This window comes from Schistocerca cancellata, chromosome 6, assembly GCF_023864275.1.
Source record: "Schistocerca cancellata isolate TAMUIC-IGC-003103 chromosome 6, iqSchCanc2.1, whole genome shotgun sequence".
NCBI classification, from domain to species: domain Eukaryota; kingdom Metazoa; phylum Arthropoda; class Insecta; order Orthoptera; family Acrididae; genus Schistocerca; species Schistocerca cancellata.
Window position 1 is genome coordinate 624,555,926 of NC_064631.1, and position 20,203 is coordinate 624,576,128.

A 20,203-nucleotide genomic window follows, 5' to 3' on the forward strand; every position below is an offset into this window, starting at 1 on the left:
TATAGTTGTTACTATCACTGCCGGCCAACGAGACTGATAGATATGTAACATGAAGCAAAAAATTTAACCAGGCCGTAGATGTGTATCATTATATTAGTTAGCCAGGATGTAACACAAGTGAAGTAAGAGAACGAACAGAAGATAATGAAGTACAGGAAAAAATGGAAATATGATTATTTTGGCTATAGCACTCTCAATGGCATTCAAACAGCTGATGGTATTCCTTCCCGTAAGAGAGGCTAAATGATATAAAATTCAGTGAGAAAATTATAACATGTGAAGAAACAGTGCATCTTCAGGTTGTACATTAATGTATTTCATGCGTATATTCTGAAATTATCAGAAATAAATGAGTCATACGGAGAGTGCATAAGAAAAGCGTCAGAAGTGTGACTCTATTAAAAAGCGCGTTTTCACTGCTACTGTGTTCTCGCTACTTTGATGCAAATCATTGAACTTGTCGAAATGGAGAAAATGTTTCAAACATTCATTACTAGAAGCTGCATGGTATCTGTGCCTAAAAGCATGTCACTCAGGCGTTCAAAATGCCATTCCAATGCTTACAACTGACTTCTTTCATTTTAAAAATGCTACTGAAACATTGTTGTCAATGTAAGCGTGTGAAATCAACGAATGCAGCATTATCAAAGTGTCTTTCATCCATGTCGAAGAACGAGTAAAAACATTTAACTCTGAAATAGAAGAACAGGAAAATATCAGTGTATGCAAAAGAGGAAAGACCGTGGCAGTTGATGTCATGCCGTACTTCATCACTTCATCTGAAAGAACAACCATGTTTATTAGAGACCTCTTGACGGAGTTGCTGTTTTCTCCTCAACAGCACAGGGAGTCTTAAAGTAAACATCTGATCCCAAGAACATGGTTGCTAAAGAATCCGAAGACACTATTTACAGATTTTTTTCGTGAATTGATTTCTTTGTAAAAAATATAAAAGAATTGAGCAATGGTTTAGTTGACTATAGATTTATTAGTTAAAATATTTCTGCTGTATATCTGTCCTATCTTTTATCACAGATAAAAAGTAATGCCTCTGAATTAATAGCACTTCTTACAACAAGTTTGTTATTGGCACCTGCAACCAGCCAGTTTCTTGGTATGACATTTACAATGTTCTTAACAAATTATTGACTTCCTAATTTGTCATTACTTTTTCCTGTGATGAGGTGGCCATCGTAATTCTGTGGTATCAGAATGAATCCTCAATTTTTTGGATTCAAAAAAGTTACGTACAAAAAAAGATACATGTGTTTGGTGTCTCTTAACAAATGTGAGATTTGACATTTAGAACGTTTTCTGTTACCATCGTTCACATGATCCCAGTAGGAACAGCACAATCCCTCTATCTTCATTTGTCCCTCCCTTACGAAAGAGTGTGCTGGCACCAATATCCTTCTCAAAGTAACCATCCCAGTGTTCGCCCGAAGAGGTAAATAGAGAACAGAAAAACTACGTCTCGAAAGCGGTCGGACCGAGATTTTAATCTCACTCTCGCCAAATTCGAGAGCTGTGTTTTAAACTCTGTTCGATCCAGCGCAGAAGAAGGCAACGGAAAAACGGCTTAGCCCATCATATGACGAAAACGAGTAATCACATTTTCGCACGGTGTACTCCATTAATAGTTTAAATGCCGGAGAAAGCAGTGTTTTGTCTGAGGATTCTATTGCAGCATAAGCGGAGAATATCTTATGCTCCCACTAAATGACCGAGAATGATTTTAGATTATAATGACAATAATATTGTACGTAATTTAGTCTCCTGAAACCAAATTTATGACTGAAAAATGTTGTATTTTTGCCTTAGTGAAACTTGGCAGTATTTCTTCCAACTTGCGTAACGAAATCTAAAGCGTACAATTAGTGTTCATAATCAAGTTTTGCTTATGGTAATGCGAAATTGACAATATGAAAATCATTCAAAACACCGATAAAAGGAAATGATTACGTTCGAAAATACTGGGAGAGAGAGAGAAATAAGCAAATGGCATTGCTGCTCTTTTGTAATATAAAGAACTATAAATGGATCTATACACTGATATGTCTAGTGAGCACAGACTGTGACACTAAATCGAAGAAGGACAAAACTAAAGAGGAATGATAGAAATGAAAACAGAGTCAAACCTAATGAAGGTTACTGAAAATTATGAGGATTAATAGGAGACGAAAAAGGTCTTTGGAGAATCAGCGACGAAAGAATAGTGCTGTGACATGAGGTAATAACTTCTACTGCGTTACAGGGTTCAATATAGGCCAAATACTTTGGAGATGGACAGGAGCGGAAATGTAACAAGAAACTGAGGATGGTTGGTTAGGTTTTACTCTTTCAAGGGGACCGGGCCTATTCATCATAACCGATTTCGTTCAGACATATGATATAGGCTAGGTTTTGCCAGAAATGAAAGTGACAGTAGTGGAACCTCCGGGTGGCCAAGCGTTGAAAAAATAATTGCGTTTTTGGCTTGGGTCGGGAGAGATATGAGCCACTGATCGAAGCGTGTTTTCCAGGCAGCGACTGGTGCAGCAGAAAAAGTGCGGAACAGTAATCAGAAGGTCGTGGAGAAAAGATTTCTTCTGTTAACAGTCTTGGCGAGGAAAACAAATCGACAATTATGCGACAGGATTTTTAAGATGAAGAATAATTATTATAGTGCAATGTCAAAATGATTCCCCAAAAAGCACATCACTTGCGCAACTTTGCGATGTCTATTTTTATCGTCAGCGAAGGAATTTCATCAAAAACCTTGAACATCTTCTTATCTCATCGAGAGAGACAAAGAAATCAAATCTAGAGAAGACTGCATCAATATACATATATTCCGTTGTACATCTCAAGGTGTCCTGCTAATATTGAAAGCTACGGTGAGTTACGAATAGTTTTCTCAAAATGTTCAAATGTGTGTGATAGCTTATGGGACTTAACTGCTAAGGTAATCAACCCCTAAGCTTACACACTACTTGCCCTAATTTATCCTAAGTACAAACACACACACACCCACGCCCGAGGGAGGACTCGAACCTCCGCCGGGAGGAGCCGCACAGTCCATGACTGCAGCGCCGTAAACCGGTCGGCTAATCCCGCGTGGCAATAGTTTACTGTCAAACTGTGTGGTGAGAGGGGACCTTTTATGAGCCTAAATGAAGTTTGTTTGTGTGTAGAAACTTTAAAAGAACTGTGTAATCTACATCTACGTCTACATGATTACTCTGCACTTCAAAATTAAGTGCCTGGCAGACCGTTCATCGAACCACCTCCAAACTCTTTCTCTACCATTCCACTCTGGAATGGCGAGTTGGAAAACAAACTCTTAAATACTACTGTGTGATGAACATTTCTCCCTGTGTAGGAGGGTGCCAAAAGAATATTTCTGCAATCATAGCAGAATGTTTGAGAGTCAAATTTCACGAGAAGATCCTACTGCAAAGAAAAACACCTTTATTTTAATGCTTGCCACCTCAGTTAAAATATCATGTCCGTGGCTATCTCTCCCCTAGTTTCAATAATGCAAAACAACTGTCCTTCTTTGAACTTTTTCGCTGTCCTTCATCGGACCCAAATTATACAGGTCCCACAAAGCACAGAAGTCTCCAGAAGAGGGCGGACAATCTTGAAGTAAATAGCTTCTCTACTACAGGCTTTGTTGTTTTACTCACAACGTTATTTATGTGACTGTTCCAGTTTACGTTATTCGTGACTGTAACGTCTAACTATTTTCTCGAACTTACACCTTCAGATTTTTGTCATTTATCGCGTAAATGAAATTTAGCGGATTTCCTTTAGTACTCATCTAGCTGAATTCACACTGTTGAGTATTTAGTATCAAATACGGCGTTTACAACATGTGCAATATGCCGAGAAAATTACTGTTTCCCTGGTTTAACTATATATATTACCCCAGAACGCATAAAATCAGTCAAGATAGATGACAAGGAAGGGCAGAAGAATCACTTTAGTGTTCGTGTGTAAGAGCAGCGACTTACCACTCCGGAGGCAAATTTGCGCACGACGCACGGCAGGGTGGCCGTGCCGCCCACCTGCGCCACCGCCACGGTAGAGTTCTCGGTGGCGAATATGGAGGTGGGCGCCGGCGCGGACCGCAGCGCGTTCGCCCCGGAGGCGGCGGCGGCGCCGGCCGCTGCGGAGCCGGAGTCGTGGTGCTTGCCGCCGCCACCGCCGCGATGCACGCCGGCGTCGTAGCTGCGCGCCTCGCGGCTAGGCAGCCCTGCAACACACGGCACGTCCGTCCAAGCAAGGCAAATACTGTGCCGCTGCATCGTGTCACAGCATGCTTGTTTATTTACAGTACGTTCTGCAGGGCGTTGTTTCAGGTATACTGTTTGATGCTCTTGGAAAGTCACAAGTACATTGACAGTTACAAATACAGAAATTATGAACAAACAATGAAATAGACAAAAGTCGACGATCGCTGTCCAGTTTTCCCTACCAAAAAATGGTTCAACTGGCTCTGAGCACTATGGGAATTTACTGCTGAGATCGTCAGTCACCTAGAACTTAGAACTGATTCAAATGGTTCAATTGGCTCTGAGTACTATGGGACTCAACTGCTGAGGTCATAAGTTCCCTAGAACTTAGAACTACTTAAACCAAATTAACCTAAGGACATGAGACACACATCCATGCCCGAGGCAGGATTCGAACCTGCGACCGTAGTGGTCACGTGGTTCCAGACTGTAGCGCCTAGAACCGCTCGGCCACAACCGGACGGCTTTCCCTAGCAACAAGCTTATCTACGGTCAGTTTGATGCAGTTTAGATGTACTTTTTCTTTCGTCTATCCTCAGTTTTATGGAACACGTCACGAAACGTAGTAGATAAAAAATAATCGTGTGGCATTGTTGACCGGGAAGCCCCATTCTAGGAAGTTCTGCCGCCAAGTACAAGTCTTATTTCAGTCGACGCTCCATTGGGCGACTTGCCTGCCGGTGATGAGGATGAAATGATGATCAGGACAACACAATACTCAGTGCAGAGCACGTTACCACTCAGCTGAGCAAGCGGACTGCGGTAGTAGGTTGTACATATTTACAAAAACAGAGATATGCTGGTGTTCCTTCCGCAGATCCCAAGTGAATCAGTGCTTATGCATGTCAAAGAAGTAAAGAAAACAATAGTTTCGTTTAGGAGGTAATAACCAACCTGCTAGAAAAGAATGCAGTACACAGTGAGGTGCATATGACAGTTATTATGCTATCACGTCAACACACCATCAAAGAGAAAATCATTTAACATCCCTTACTTACGTTTATCAGAGTACTCTACAGAAGTGTGGAAGTGAAAATTTGTGTGACATTCAACTACTTAACATTATAAATACTATAATCACATAAATCTCTGTTATTATGTGTCGATCTGATGTATAGTCGATTGACGTGTAACAGTTTATGACGTTCGGAATGCTTAACTTGATTTATTATATTTTCCGACCAAGCTATTTGTGGATTAATTATAAATGGATATAGCAATGAAATGCTGAAACTAGGAATGTGAATACAGTAGATTTCGAAAGATCTTAGACGTATCACATTATTACACAGAGCAGTCATAAACACTCTGAAAAGCTTGTAAGGGTGTTGTAGGGTAAATTCTCCTGAGAAATAGTTCTTAAGGTAAAAGTTCGATACTTGGTGCTCTTACCGAGTTATTTAGCTCAGAAGTTAGTCAATAAGGCCGCTCTTCGTGCATATTCAAACTGGTCGCCATAGATCGTAACCCCAAACGCGTTCTCCCTTTAGTTTCCTAAAACCGAACAAGAGACCGAATTAAAGCTATTTGGAATACAATTATATTTTTCAGGTACACAATTTTATGTTGAAGAAAATTGTATATATTTTTATAACTGTGTATGTATAAAGTGAACTGTTATGACACACGTTGTCCGTCGTGCACCGTGTTGAACCTCGAAACTGAAGAAGGTTTTACCATGGATCATGTGATGTTTGCAAATAGATGAATGATGCTTAAATGCCGTAATGATTTTTCCTGCCTTCAAAATAGAAATTTATGATATTTTCCAATAGCGTCTGTTTCAAAACGTATCTATCCTGTAACTGGTTTTTGACGATACTTCAGCTTTATTTGATTTCACTGACTGATTATTGGTGTGCAACCGGCCTCTGTGGTCGCGCGTTTCTAGGCACTCCAGTCCGGAACCACGCGGCTGCTACGGTCGCAAGTTCGAATCCCGCCTCAGGGATGGATGTGCGTGATATTCTTCGGTTATTTAGGATTAAGTAGTTCAAAGTCTAGGGGACTGAAGACCTCAGATGTTAAGTCCCATAGTGCTTAGAGCCATTTGAACCATCTTTTATTGGTATGCACCAGAATTACGGTGTAGGCCACTAAACACAATACTCGTAAGACTTTCTCGAATGTAACGCTATTAAATGTCAATCGAATGTTTCTTAGTAGTACTTAACTAAATTGTACCTTGGAACTTGTTTTCACGTTTGGGGAGAAACCTTAATTTTCTGGAGAATTCTTTGTACTTTCAGAAAAAGGAATGATAATCTTAAATTTTGAATGCCATCATTTAGAAAATGAATAAGAAAGTATATTAAACTTCCTTTGGAACTGAATATTTGAAAAATGTACCAAGATACATTTCTGTCCCCTAACAATAGTGGTTTTTCCAATATGTAGTGTGAACAGCCAACGTAATTAAAAAAATTAGTATATTAAAGGATACATTACTGTAGTCGGTGAAACGGGTGACGTCGTCACAACTTGTGCGTCAAATCATATTCCATCAGAAACTTTACATACTTTAACAATAACTGCACAGCTTAAGAGACCTACAATACTGAACGACTGGATATCGCATTTGTCACAGGAACAATTAATGAAATTAGTCATTGACAATATAAATAATACCAATACAGGAAGGATAACACAATCAAAACTTTTGCAGGAACGGGTGCAAGACACATTTACTTTAAATGTCAATGCATATGACAACTTCCTATATCGAAGCAACGCTAAACAAGTGGCCAAGTTAATAATCGAACTCTTATCACTAGTACGGAAGTGGTGTATAGGCAGAAATGTTGCTTTGATGAAGTTTCAGTCTTTATACCCATCCACTGGCCTGTCAGCTACGTCCCGTCAGTTGCATCTCAGTGCAGTTTTAGTTTGACCACTCCGCCAGACAAGTTATAATTGCGCTTTGAGCTTCACAGCTACTGATCAAGCCAAGTTACAGGACAGCTGACGGCTAGAAGAAGAACATAGTCTCTCTCATCATGCGAATACAGTACACTTTTGTTTCATTTCCTACGCTCTGTGTTCGGCAAATAACCGATGATAATCAGCGAGCAAAATTTTTGTTTTTTATAAATCTTTATTTTTAATACATCTTTATTTTATATTTTGTCTTTCATCATATGACATGAGAATCAGTTTATTATCTTGCAATGACACGGTTTCTACTGTGCTAGTTCTGCAAGTTTCGCAGGAGAGCTTCAGTAAAGTTTGGAAGGTAGGAGACGAGGTACTGGCAGAAGTAAGGCTGTGAGAACCGGTCGTGAGTCGTGCTTCGGTAGCTCAGATGGTAGAGCACTTGCCCGCGAAAGGCAAAGGTCCCGAGTTCGAGTCTCGGTCGGGCACACAGTTTTAATCTGCCAGGAAGTTTCATATCAGCGCACACTCCGCTGCAGAGTGAAAATCTCATTCTAAAAACATCGCCCAGGCTGTGGCTAAGCCATCTCTCCGCAATATCCTTTCTTTCAGGAGTGCTAGTTCTGCAAGTTTCGCAGGAGAGCTTCTGTAAAGTTTGGAAGGTAGGAGACGAGGTACTGGCAGAAGTAAGGCTGTGAGTACCGGACGTGAGTCGTGCTTCGGTAGCTCAGATGGTAGAGCACTTGCCCGCGAAAGGCAAAGGTCCCGATTTCGAGTCTCGGTCGGGCACACAGTTTTAATCTGCCAGGAAGTTTCATATCAGCGCACACTCCGCTGCAGAGTGAAAATCTCATTCTGGAAACATCGCCCAAGCTGTGACTAAGCCATGTCTCCGCAATATCCTTTCTTTCAGGAGTGCTAGTTCTGCAAGTTTCGCAGGAGAGCTTCTGTAAAGTTTGGAAGGTAGGAGACGAGGTACTGGCAGAAGTAAGGCTGTGAGTACCGGACGTGAGTCGTGCTTCGGTAGCTCAGATGGTAGAGCACTTGCCCGCGAAAGGCCAAGGTCCCGAGTTCGAGTCTCGGTCGGGCACACAGTTTTAATCTGCCAGGAAGTTTCAACCTTATTTCTGTTTCATTAGTGTTCTTAACTTTCAATATCCTCCTGTAGCAACACATCACAAACGCTTAGATTCTCTTCCTTTCCTGTTTCCCCATGTGCATAGTTCAATAACATGCAATTACCTGCTGCTAATGTACATTTTAATAAGTTTTTTCCAAAAATTAAAGTGAGTTTTTGATAGTAGTGTACCTCTCTTAGCCAGGTATGCTCTCATTGCTTGTGCTACTCCGCATTTTAGTTCCTTCTTTCTTCGTCCCTCATGCGTTGTTTTGCATCCACGATTGCAGAATAGCAGAAAAGCAGAATAGAAGAATACCTTAGTTTCGGCTACTTTATGGTCACCATTTTTTGATGTTAAGTTTATTGCAAATCTCATTTATACTAATCACTGTGTTTGTTTCTCTTTTGTACCCAACAGACTATTCGTTCCTTTTAACAAGTACTGTAATTCTCCTCGCATTCATGGAGCATAGAAACGTCATCATTGAACCTTATCATCGAATCCCACTGTTGAACCCTTCTTTTATATCTGTTTTTATACATGTATCGACTGAAAAGTAGTGGCAAAGTCTACGTCCCTGTCTTATACTCTTCCTAATCTGAATATTCCGTTATTTGTCTTCCACCTTCATTTCCCCCTCTTTGTTCCTGTACTGATTGTATTTTGTCAGTATTTCCACAGATTTTGCGTATTTTTTTCTTTTTCTTTTTGAGACTTTAGAACATCTAGCACCATTAATATTGTCAAACGCTTTCCCTAGATCAACAAATCCTACGGTGCCTGAAAAGTAGTGGCATAGTCTACGTCACTGTCTTATACTCTACCTAAACTGAATATTTCGTTATTTGTCTTCCACCTTCATCTTCTCCTCTTTGTTCCTGTACTGATTGTATTTTGTCCGTATTTCACCAGATTGTGCCCTTTTTTTTAAGAATTTAGAACATCTTGCACTAATTAACATAGTCAAACGCTTTCTCTACATCAGCAAATCTTACGGTGCCTTGAGGTTTCTTAATCCTTACTTACATTAGCAAGCACATTATTAGAACTACTAACTGGTGCCTTTAATTTGCTTAAAATTAATAATTTTAATGATATCAGTATCTCAATTCCAGCACTGAAAATGGCGTAATAATAAAAACTTATTCCATCTGCTCTCTGATCGCGGCATCGTGATACAGTAGTAACTTCAGCACGCTTGGTTTATACAATACATACAATTAGTATGTTTATTCGTACAAGTACCATTAGTCGTACGGGAACCAGAAATGAGCAGTGTGATCGAACAAACTTTTTTCTCGTTCCTTCATTCTTATTATTGGTTCAAATGGCTCTGAGCACTATGGGACTTAACATCTGTGGTCATCAGTCCCCTAGAACTTAGAACTACTTAAACCTAACTAACCTAAGGACATCACACACATCCATGCCCGAGGCAGGATTCGAACCTGCGACCGTAGTAGTCTGCCTTCGGCAGTGTTACGGCACGGACGTCTGTTTACGTCCCTGCCGGAGAAGTTCGCGCTCGCGCGGTTGTTTACCTCGTCGGGGTACTAGTGCGTTTAGACGACTCGATATAGAATGGCACATGCATACCGAAAGTCGACTCTCAAGATTAGTTTTTCGAATGAATATGCGAGACCGAAAGCCTACGAAATAGAAAGGTTCCTACGAGACGAAGTTAAACTTGACTACAACGAACTTATCGGAATCCACCTCTCCATAGTGAGCAGTGTTGTTTACGTCAAGCTGATTAACGACGCAGTATGTGACAGAATCATCCGAGATACTAAACATGGACTCAAATTTTGTCACTCTGATGGACATGTAGGAGAAGTAACTATTGATCATGCAGGACTGGGCTTACGGAACATACGTATTTTCGAACTTCCCTTCGAGGTTCCGTCTGACTTGGTCGTTGACGCCTTACGCCCATATGGAAGAGTGCTTAGCCACGTTGAGGAAAAGTGGTCCAACTTCACGACTTACCCCGTTCTCAATGGGGTGCGTCAAATCAGAATAGAACTGACACGACATGTACCCTCGTACTTGTTCATCGGCGGATGCAGAGCTATCGTCATCTACGATGGACAACCCAAAACATGCTCAGGCTGTGGGAAAGAGGGCCACGTCCGTTCCGAATGTATGCAGCGGAGGATAGTGCAAGTTCCAAACGGCGAACCCGTACCTCCGTCCACGTTGACGCCGCTGCCACTAACGTATGCGGACGCATTTCGAACGGATCCCATCCCGAAGAATGACCAGCTACAGAATCCTGACAGTTTACGGCAACCGACTGCGACAGAGACCGCCTCCAGTGACGAAACGACGCACACCTCTGCCGCTCCGGCGCCGACGACGCACTTAACCGAGCGGAAAGGATCTGTAGGAGAAATGGAAATTGATCCTGCTGTTGTGCCGACAGCTGCTTTCGTCCCTGAGCACCGGGAGTCACTTCCGCACTCGGATACGGAGGCGCACACGCGCAAACAACGATCACCGAAGCGCCACAAGAAACGACGGCTCGCGCCGTCGGATACCTGCTTACTGCAGTCCACGTCAGACGGACTTGGGTGTAACGTCGATTCAGTGCATCCGGATGCGCAACGGGAGGATCTACCTCCCACACAGCAGTACGACGCGAATCATGCTACGCAGGGGTTGAATACAGACACACCGGACGGAAAGCCGACGGACGGAGTCCCTCCACCCACCGCAGCAACGCCACCGCCTTCGGTCAGCCCGGCCGGAGAGACACGACGGGAGCTGGACCTCCAGCACAGGAACTGGGCCGACGAATCCGATACTGACCCCCACACCGACGACGCACCCGCAATGGCGAGTGCTGCGTCCATCGGATGTTAACCGCGCAGAAGATGCAGACTGACGCACAGACAGCATGTCACCGGGCAGCAGCACACAAATTAACATAAGCGTTCATGTGCGCTTTACGCACTGCGGAACAGCGGCAGGCATATCGAACAGCCTCTATTAATATTAATACGATCAGAACGCCTGTCAAATTGCAATTATTACGAGACATGTTGCATGCGTCAGACGTCGACATCGTTCTGCTGCAGGAAGTATGTGTTGAGAGCTTCCCCGACCTCTATGAGTACGATACGTACATTACACCTACTACCGACGGCGGCAGCGGAACAGCGATACTTCTGCGTAGCGGCATAGTAGCCGAGGACGTGGTGTACCTGCCGTCAGCGCGAGGACTAGCGCTCACAGTGTTGGGAGTACGGGTCGTTAACATTTACGCACCGTCGGGGTCAGACAGACGGCGCGATCGATCCCGATTTTACGCAGAGGAGATTGCAACACTATTCTTAGGTCGGTATGAACATGTCTTATTTGGAGGCGACTTCAACTGCGTGCTCGCACCAAAAGATCAACACCCCCGTTATACTTCATGCCCGGAGCTGCGGCAACTCATACTGGACATGAATCTCATTGATACATGGGAGCAGATACATGGCGACAGACGTGGATACACCTACGTCACGAGTCACTCTGCAAGTCGTCTCGATCGCATTTACGTAACACGTCGTCTCGAACCTGCGATCCTCGATGCGGAATTGTGGCCTGTCGCCTTTTCAGATCACATAGCATATATATGCACGGTCTCCCTGAGTCGTCAACAGGTGTGGAGGAGTCGCAGTGTTTGGAAACTGAATACAGCACACCTTAGGGAACCTGAGTGCAGACGCTTAGTCGAAGACACTTGGCATGTGTGTAAACGACGCCTCCCGACATATCCGACGACGTTGCAGTGGTGGCTGGAATGCGTTAAGCCTGCATTGCGCCGAGCGTTCATTGCATACGGAAGAGAGCAGATGATGTGGAGGCGGTACACGACGGAATTTTATTTCACGATGCTCCGCGAACTATCTGTACAAGCACCTTCACAGGAGCGTCGTGCCGGTATAAAACGAGCACAGGCCCAAATAATTTCCATAACGCGCCGCCGACTGGAGGGTGTCGCAATCCGTGCAAGGGCCTTTGAACGAGTCCGTGGAGAATCCCCGTCGATGTATCACGTTATTAGAGAAAAACAACGTAGCCGCAGAACCTTAATACAGACGGTCGTACTGCCAGATGGTCGCCGCATGACAACGCAAAAAGACATTGCCAACGCTTTCGTGGAACACTACGGTCATCTCTATGAAGAAGCGGAACACGATCAGGCAGCCTTTCATGAGGTCCGACGAACGCTCTCCGCGTGTCTCGACGAGTCGGCCAACCTGGAGTTAACAGGTGAAATCACAGTTGACGACGTAATGGAAGCGATTGATAAGGGAGCGTCGCACAAATCGCCGGGGCCCGACGGGTTTCCGTTGGAGTTCTATCGTACATTTAAAGATCTCATGATTCCACGATGGACTGCCATGTACGGCGAATTGATGTCTCCCAACGTGCCTCTTCCACCCTCCTTCGTGGAAGGAATGATCATCCCCATCCACAAACCATCTGGCGGCACAGGGATACAGGCCTACCGGCCACTGACCCTTCTTAATTGCGACTACAAGATCTACGCCAGGATACTTGCAGCACGCTTTAAACGCGTAATACGACAAGTGATTTCACTCGACCAAACCCAGCTAGGAGGAGCTAGCAATATACAAACGGCACTCAGCGACTACCGCGATGTTATCGCACTGGCATCAACATGTCGTCTCCGGGGTGTATTGGTATCGATAGACTTCGATCGCGCATTTGACAGGCTGAGTCATGCTTATCTCACGGACGTGATGATGAAAATGAAGTTTCCGGAAAGTTTTGTCACCGTCGTCATGCGACTACTCCACGGAGCCGCATCCAAAGTGCTCATCAATGGACGCTTGGTGGGGCCCATCACCATCTCACGATCGGTCAGACAAGGGTGCCCGCTGTCAACGATATTGTATGCCATCGCTGTCGAGCCGCTGCTTTGCGGGCTCCGGAATCGACTCCAAGGAATGACGATACGGCACACCAAGTTTGTATGCCGAACATACGCAGATGACCTAGTGTTTTTAGCAAGGTCAGGCGACGAGGCAGGAGCGGCCTTGCATTGGATTAATTTGTATTGTATGGCTACGGGAAGTCGCCTGAACATGGCAAAGTCGGGAGCGATGAACATCGGGAGAGGACTCCCAACAGGAAGTGTAGCACCATTACAGCCGATCAACAAGATGAAATGCCTAGGAATTATCTTCACTACCGACTTTCGACGCACGGTGGCACTGAGTTACAGAAATCTTCTGCAAACAATTCGTGCGAGTGTCCGAAGTCACAGGTTAAGGGCACTGGATATGATACAACGGGTCACCTTTGCCAACACTTATCTAGCCTCTCGCATCCCCCACCTGGCACAAGTTCTTCCTATGCCGGTGGTGTTGGCCCGCCGAATCCTGGCGGCACTCGGATTTTTTGTGAGCACAGGTCTGCTTTTTAAGGTAGGGTACGAAACCCTCATCCTTCCTCGTAGTCGTGGAGGTCTTGGACTAGTCCACGTACGCGACCGAGCAGTGGCTATTTATGTAACCACAATGATAAAGATGTGGACACGACACCAGACAAGTCTGACGGGCAGCTTGATAGACGAACTCGCTCCAGCTTCTCTTTCGGCTCCGGTAACGGTGGCTCACATCTCACCATCGCTTGCCCATATGCGAACCTTCTTTGTGGAACACAGTTATGTACATATGGAACTACCGACTACCAGGACGGCAACGGCACGTGATATATATCACATCTTCACTCGACGACGGCCGAATAATCCCGTAGAGCGCCGCCAACCAACGGTTACGTGGTCAGTGGTATGGCGTACAGTGCACCACCCACACCTCGATACGGGAACGCGCGCATTGTGGTATCAGGTGGTAAATGGGAAATACGTGACTCGTTCCAGGTTGCATACAATTCATATGGCGGACGAGCCACTGTGTCCGCAGTGCAATGTTATAGACACTGAGGAGCATCGCCTGATATGCGGTCCTTCGGCGGACGTCTGGTGTTTGGTCAAAAAAATGATCGCCTTCCTCCTTCGGGTGGGGCCGCAAACAATAGAACCACGCACACTACTTCTCCCAGATAGGACATATTATCCCCGAACGAAGACAAACGCAGTGAATTGGATTCGAGGTTTGACTGTGCGTTATCTTTTCCGAGACGGCAGTAAGAATGTGCTTGACTTTTGGGCCTTACTACAGGAACATCACTCACAGCTTATGAGACATCCGAGATATCGAACATATTACGCAAATTTTTTAGGGAGTGCCTTGCTTGATCCCCCACCCAGTTGGGGTGTCCCGGGTAGGAGAATGTAATTATTGTCTATAAGTATCAGAACAAGAAAGGACCAGGACAGTGGAGAGGATCCACAAACACACGTGAAGACGTACCCGACACCAACGCGAGGTGTGACGGGATTAGCGAGGTACGCGCCTAAAAGAGGAACGTAGACCGTTATTGTTTGTACTGCCAGAAGCAGGATATTTTATTTATTTTTTTCACTATTATGTTAAAAAAAATCCACTTATTTACGTTTCCCAGAAGCATTTTCTTTTATAGTCATCGTCTTATATGTTAAAACAAAATGCTAGAAGCAGTTTATGTTTGTTATTGTATTATAAAAAAAAAAAAAAGTTGGTAGACCACATGCCCACAAAAAAAAAAAAAAAAAAAAAAAGGAGATGGTAGAGCACTTGCCCGCGAAAGGCCAAGGTCCCGAGTTCGAGTCTCGGTCGGGCACACAGTTTTAATCTGCCAGGAAGTTTCAACCTTATTTCTGTTTCATTAGTGTTCTTAACTTTCAATATCCTCCTGTAGCAACACATCACAAACGCTTAGATTCTCTTCCTTTCCTGTTTCCCCATGTGCATAGTTCAATAACATGCAATTACCTGCTGCTAATGTACATTTTAATAAGTTTTTTCCAAAAATTAAAGTGAGTTTTTGATAGTAGTGTACCTCTCTTAGCCAGGTATGCTCTCATTGCTTGTGCTACTCCGCATTTTAGTTCCTTCTTTCTTCGTCCCTCATGCGTTGTTTTGCATCCACGATTGCAGAATAGCAGAAAAGCAGAATAGAAGAATACCTTAGTTTCGGCTACTTTATGGTCACCATTTTTTGATGTTAAGTTTATTGCAAATCTCATTTATACTAATCACTGTGTTTGTTTCTCTTTTGTACCCAACAGACTATTCGTTCCTTTTAACAAGTACTGTAAGTCTCCTCGCATTCATGGAGCATAGAAACGTCATCATTGAACCTTATCATCGAATCCCACTGTTGAACCCTTCTTTTATATCTGTTTTTATACATGTATCGACTGAAAAGTAGTGGCAAAGTCTACGTCCCTGTCTTATACTCTTCCTAATCTGAATATTCCGTTATTTGTCTTCCACCTTCATTTCCCCCTCTTTGTTCCTGTACTGATTGTATTTTGTCAGTATTTCCACAGATTTTGCGTATTTTTTTCTTTTTCTTTTTGAGACTTTAGAACATCTAGCACCATTAATATTGTCAAACGCTTTCCCTAGATCAACAAATCCTACGGTGCCTGAAAAGTAGTGGCATAGTCTACGTCACTGTCTTATACTCTACCTAAACTGAATATTTCGTTATTTGTCTTCCACCTTCATCTTCTCCTCTTTGTTCCTGTACTGATTGTATTTTGTCCGTATTTCACCAGATTGTGCCCTTTTTTTTAAGAATTTAGAACATCTTGCACTAATTAACATAGTCAAACGCTTTCTCTACATCAACAAATCTTACGGTGCCTTGAGGTTTCTTAATCCTTACTTACATTAGCAAGCACATTATTAGAACTACTAACTGGTGCCTTTAATTTGCTTAAAATTAATAATTTTAATGATATCAGTATCTCAATTCCAGCACTGAAAATGGCGTAATAATAAAAACTTATTCCATCTGCTCTCTGATCGCGGCATCGTGATACAGTAGTAACTTCAGCACGCTTGGTTTATACAATACATACAATTAGTATGTTTATTCGTACAAGTACCATTAGTCGTACGGGAACCAGAAATGAGCAGTGTGATCGAACAAACTTTTTTCTCGTTCCTTCATTCTTATTATTGGTTCAAATGGCTCTGAGCACTATGGGACTTAACATCTGTGGTCATCAGTCCCCTAGAACTTAGAACTACTTAAACCTAACTAACCTAAGGACATCACACACATCCATGCCCGAGGCAGGATTCGAACCTGCGACCGTAGCAGTCGCGCGGTTCCGGACTGTGCGCCTAGAACCGCTAGACCACCGCGGCCGGCGCCATTCTTATTATTCCCTCTTGGCTATTTGTACGCAACGTATATTACCAATCTGCCCTTATACCTAGTCTTCTCCGTACTTAGAAAATTTTGCTCCATTTTACCCTATAGAAAGATTTCCCTGGATCTGCGATTCCTACGAACATATCCTGATTTATCTAATTCTTGCATCCATTATCAGTCGCAAAGTCTGCCTCAGTGTGCCTTTACGTTTCTGAAACAAAAACTGATCATCTAACACATCTTCAGTTTTCTTTTCGATTCCTCTATATAGCATTCTTCGCAGTATCAGTACGAGCTGCTTAACTCAATGTACGACAGTTGCCAAACTTACTTGTTCTTGGTATCTTTGAGACTGTGCGAATGATATTTTTGCGAAAGTTCGATGAGATTTGTCACAAACGCCAACACACCATATTGAACAGTCTGTTGGTTGCCAAACTACCACAGTGTCTATAAAAAGACAGTTTCATTTTGGAAAGAAAACTTTATGTCTCTATTTTAATACATTTCTTTCGTACAGTAGCGTTTGTAAGAAATTAACAAGTAATACAACAGCACACGTCAATATGTACATGATTTGCTGCATCCATTCTACTATAATAGTAATGCCAAGAGTGAGATTTAATAGAGAAGACTTTTGTTTCTTCTTAGTGGTAACGTGCTACTCCAGGTGTCACCGGTGATAATAACGGATCTGTACTTCGTGTAAGTTAGGAAGTTCCGCTTTTTATCTCTTTCATATATTTCTGTACATAGGTAGGACGACAGGTGACAAACAGTGCTTCTACTCTTATATATAACAGTGATATAATTGTAAAGGATTGGGTTGGGTGTTTGTGGGGGAGGAGACCAGACAGCGAGTTCATAGGTCTCTTCGGATTGGGGAAGGAAGGGAAGGAAGTCGGTCACGCCCTTTCAAAGGAACCATACCGGAGTTTGGCTGGAGCGATTTAGGGATATCACGGAAAACCTAAATCAGGATGGCGGGATTGAACCGTCGTCCTCCTGAATGCGAGTCCAGTGTGATAACCACTGTACCACCTCGCTCGGTTTAAACCATTCACAATAACAAAAAAACTCGTGACCTAGACTTTTTCTCATTAAATAAAGAATTAAGAATAATTTCGTAAAAGTGACATTACTTCTGTGATTTTTCGAACGTAGAAGTACAGGTGGAAGTCTAATTGTGAGGCACACTCATTGGTAGTTCCTTGATAGACCTGATAGAGATTGATCAGTGAACTGACAATATTATAGCTTCATGGCCCATCCAGATTACAGTTATGATTTGTCAGGATGTCCCAATAGTTGAGCAGATTAATAAAAATAGAGAAAACTTAAGATGGTGGTTTTAAGGCTTCAGGGGTTCTACACAGTCTCCCTGCCCTTGAGCACAGCTCACAGAACGTTCACACAATTATGTGGAACTGTGAGGGAAGTCCTTCTTTGGGATGTTTTTCATGTCTCTTATCACATTTGCTTGAATCGTCCAAATTGGCTCTTAGCTTGAATTCCTACACGTTATCACTTTGTGGCAATTTCATACTGGCAACTTCGAGTTTCGTCACGTTTGACGATATTTTCTGAAAAAAGTGGTCAGCGTTTTGCATTTCAGTCAAGTCGCGCCGGGGGTCCAGACTTCGTTGCGTTTAGACGGGAGGCAGGGTATGCGGAACAACTTTCCATACAGTTTTCTCTTCTGTTAAATATTTTTTAGATTACACATGAGATGTGTTCCCAAGTGCGAATATGGACAACCTTAGCTATATAATGGAAAAACGAAAATGATAATCTGTGCCGGGCCGGAGCTCGAACCCGGACGTCACGCTTAGCGTGACTGGTCGGCTGTATTAGGCTATCCGAGCATGCTGCACGGACAGATCCCAACTACTATATGTCATCAACCGTGTGTCTACAACCTGTTCTCACACGTTCATTATGTACCGGGTGATCAAAAAGTCAGTATAAATTTGAAAACTTAATAATCCAAATTGACACACATGCTTGGAATGACATTGGGTTTTATAGAAGAAAAAAAACCAAGTACATAAAATGTCCGACAGATGGCGCTGGACAGCATAACGTCAGTGACTGATTACTGGCTCAAGTCGCCAGTGTATCGTGATCGACCGACATCTCTAGGGATGCTGAAAGACAACATCCGACGCCAATGCCTCACCATAACTCCGGACATGCTTTGAAGTGCTGTTCACAACTTTATTCCTCAACTACAGCTATTGTTGAGGAATGATGGTGGACATATTGAGCATTTCCTGTAAAGAACATCATCTTTGCTTTGTCTTACTTTGTTATGCTAATTATTGCTATCCTGATCAGATGAAGCGCCATCTGTGGGAAATTTTTTGAACTTTTGTAATTTTTTTGTTCTAATAAAACCCCATTTCATTCCAAGCATGTGTGTCAATTTGTATCTCTCTATCTACATTATTTCGCGGTTTATACAGTTTTCAAATTTAAACTGACTTTTTGATCACCCGGTATATTCCTGTATAGGGGAGACATTTTAACCGATAGTCGCTTGCCCTGTGTCGGCTAATAAATACGATATTGCAGTACATGTGTTTTGCAGAATTAAGATGCCGATTGCCTTGTACACTTGATTTAGAGATGTAGATCCATTCCAATTTGTCACGTGACATCTTTGACACTCTACGACCACACATCCACTACGTGTCATTGCCAGCTCACACCTGACTGGCCGAATGCACATCAGTTTTTTTATTGTTGTTAGCTCAAGCTGCCACCGTGGTGCAAAGTTAGTCAAAGAGTGTAACATCAATAAGTACTCACCTCCCTACAGGCTAAACGCACCGATTCAGTGAAGTATACAGCAACTTTCCTTTGGCACTATAATTGTGGAAGCAACTCATATTTATCTCAAGCTTTAACATATTTTAAGTCAAGAAAAGGTATTTCACATAGTTTCACACATCCGTGCATTAAAGGGGGATAGCTTCAATGAAGAGCCATCTGCTAGCTATCATTGTGGAGTGTGTGACCTTGCAGCACAGTGCGTTTGGTAACGCTGCTAGGTATCGCTACAAATGCCGCACATAAATCAGCAAACGGCACCACGTTGCCCTTAAGAGATTTTCGAAAAAGTGACACTAGCGGCCATCGTTTATCAGGCTGGGGATATTCAGGGGTGGAACTGCCGCGCACTCTCCGAGCGAGCGCGTCCCCCCTACACAGCGGCGCCGGCTGAAAGGCCAGCTCCTCTCGAGGAGTGGGAGGAGCCATCCCAGACAGATTTCGCGGCCGACAAATTCGCCCTCCGCGCTGGCTACGGCTGGGCCTGGCTCTTTTCTTTATCGATGCGGCAAATTTGTAGGGCGGCGATTTTTCTGGGCCTGCCGGGGGTTTGCGGCGGCGGCGCAGCAGTTTTAACGGCATCCCCAGGACTGCGTATAACGTACGGCAGAGCCGCGGCCGTATCTCAGGCGGAAGCTACAAATAGCGGCACATTACGGCGGCCCGAGACTGCGTCTGCGGCGAGCCCCGCCTTTAAGGGCCGAAGGAGCCCTCCGCGCTGCGCCTATTTACAACTGGTTGCGCCCCCAGGCAACGGCACTGTGCGGCGAACGACGGCAACTGTAGCAGCCTTGGCGGTTAATAACCTGTCTA

The 20,203-nt window shown here is 43.6% G+C and overlaps 1 protein-coding gene across 1 annotated transcript in view; it reads right to left on the reverse strand.

Moving 5' to 3' along the window:
• LOC126088456 (lachesin-like) overlaps positions 1-19,972 on the reverse strand; it is a 61,795-nt gene extending 41,823 nt beyond the window's left edge. The window contains exons 1-2 of the mRNA XM_049906597.1: positions 19,633-19,972; positions 3,996-4,237 (exon numbers count right to left, since the gene is read on the reverse strand). Coding sequence (XP_049762554.1) covers positions 3,996-4,237; positions 19,633-19,972 — 582 coding nt within the window. The remainder of the gene's footprint in view (positions 1-3,995; positions 4,238-19,632) is intronic.
• Between the last annotated feature and the right edge of the window lie 231 nt (positions 19,973-20,203).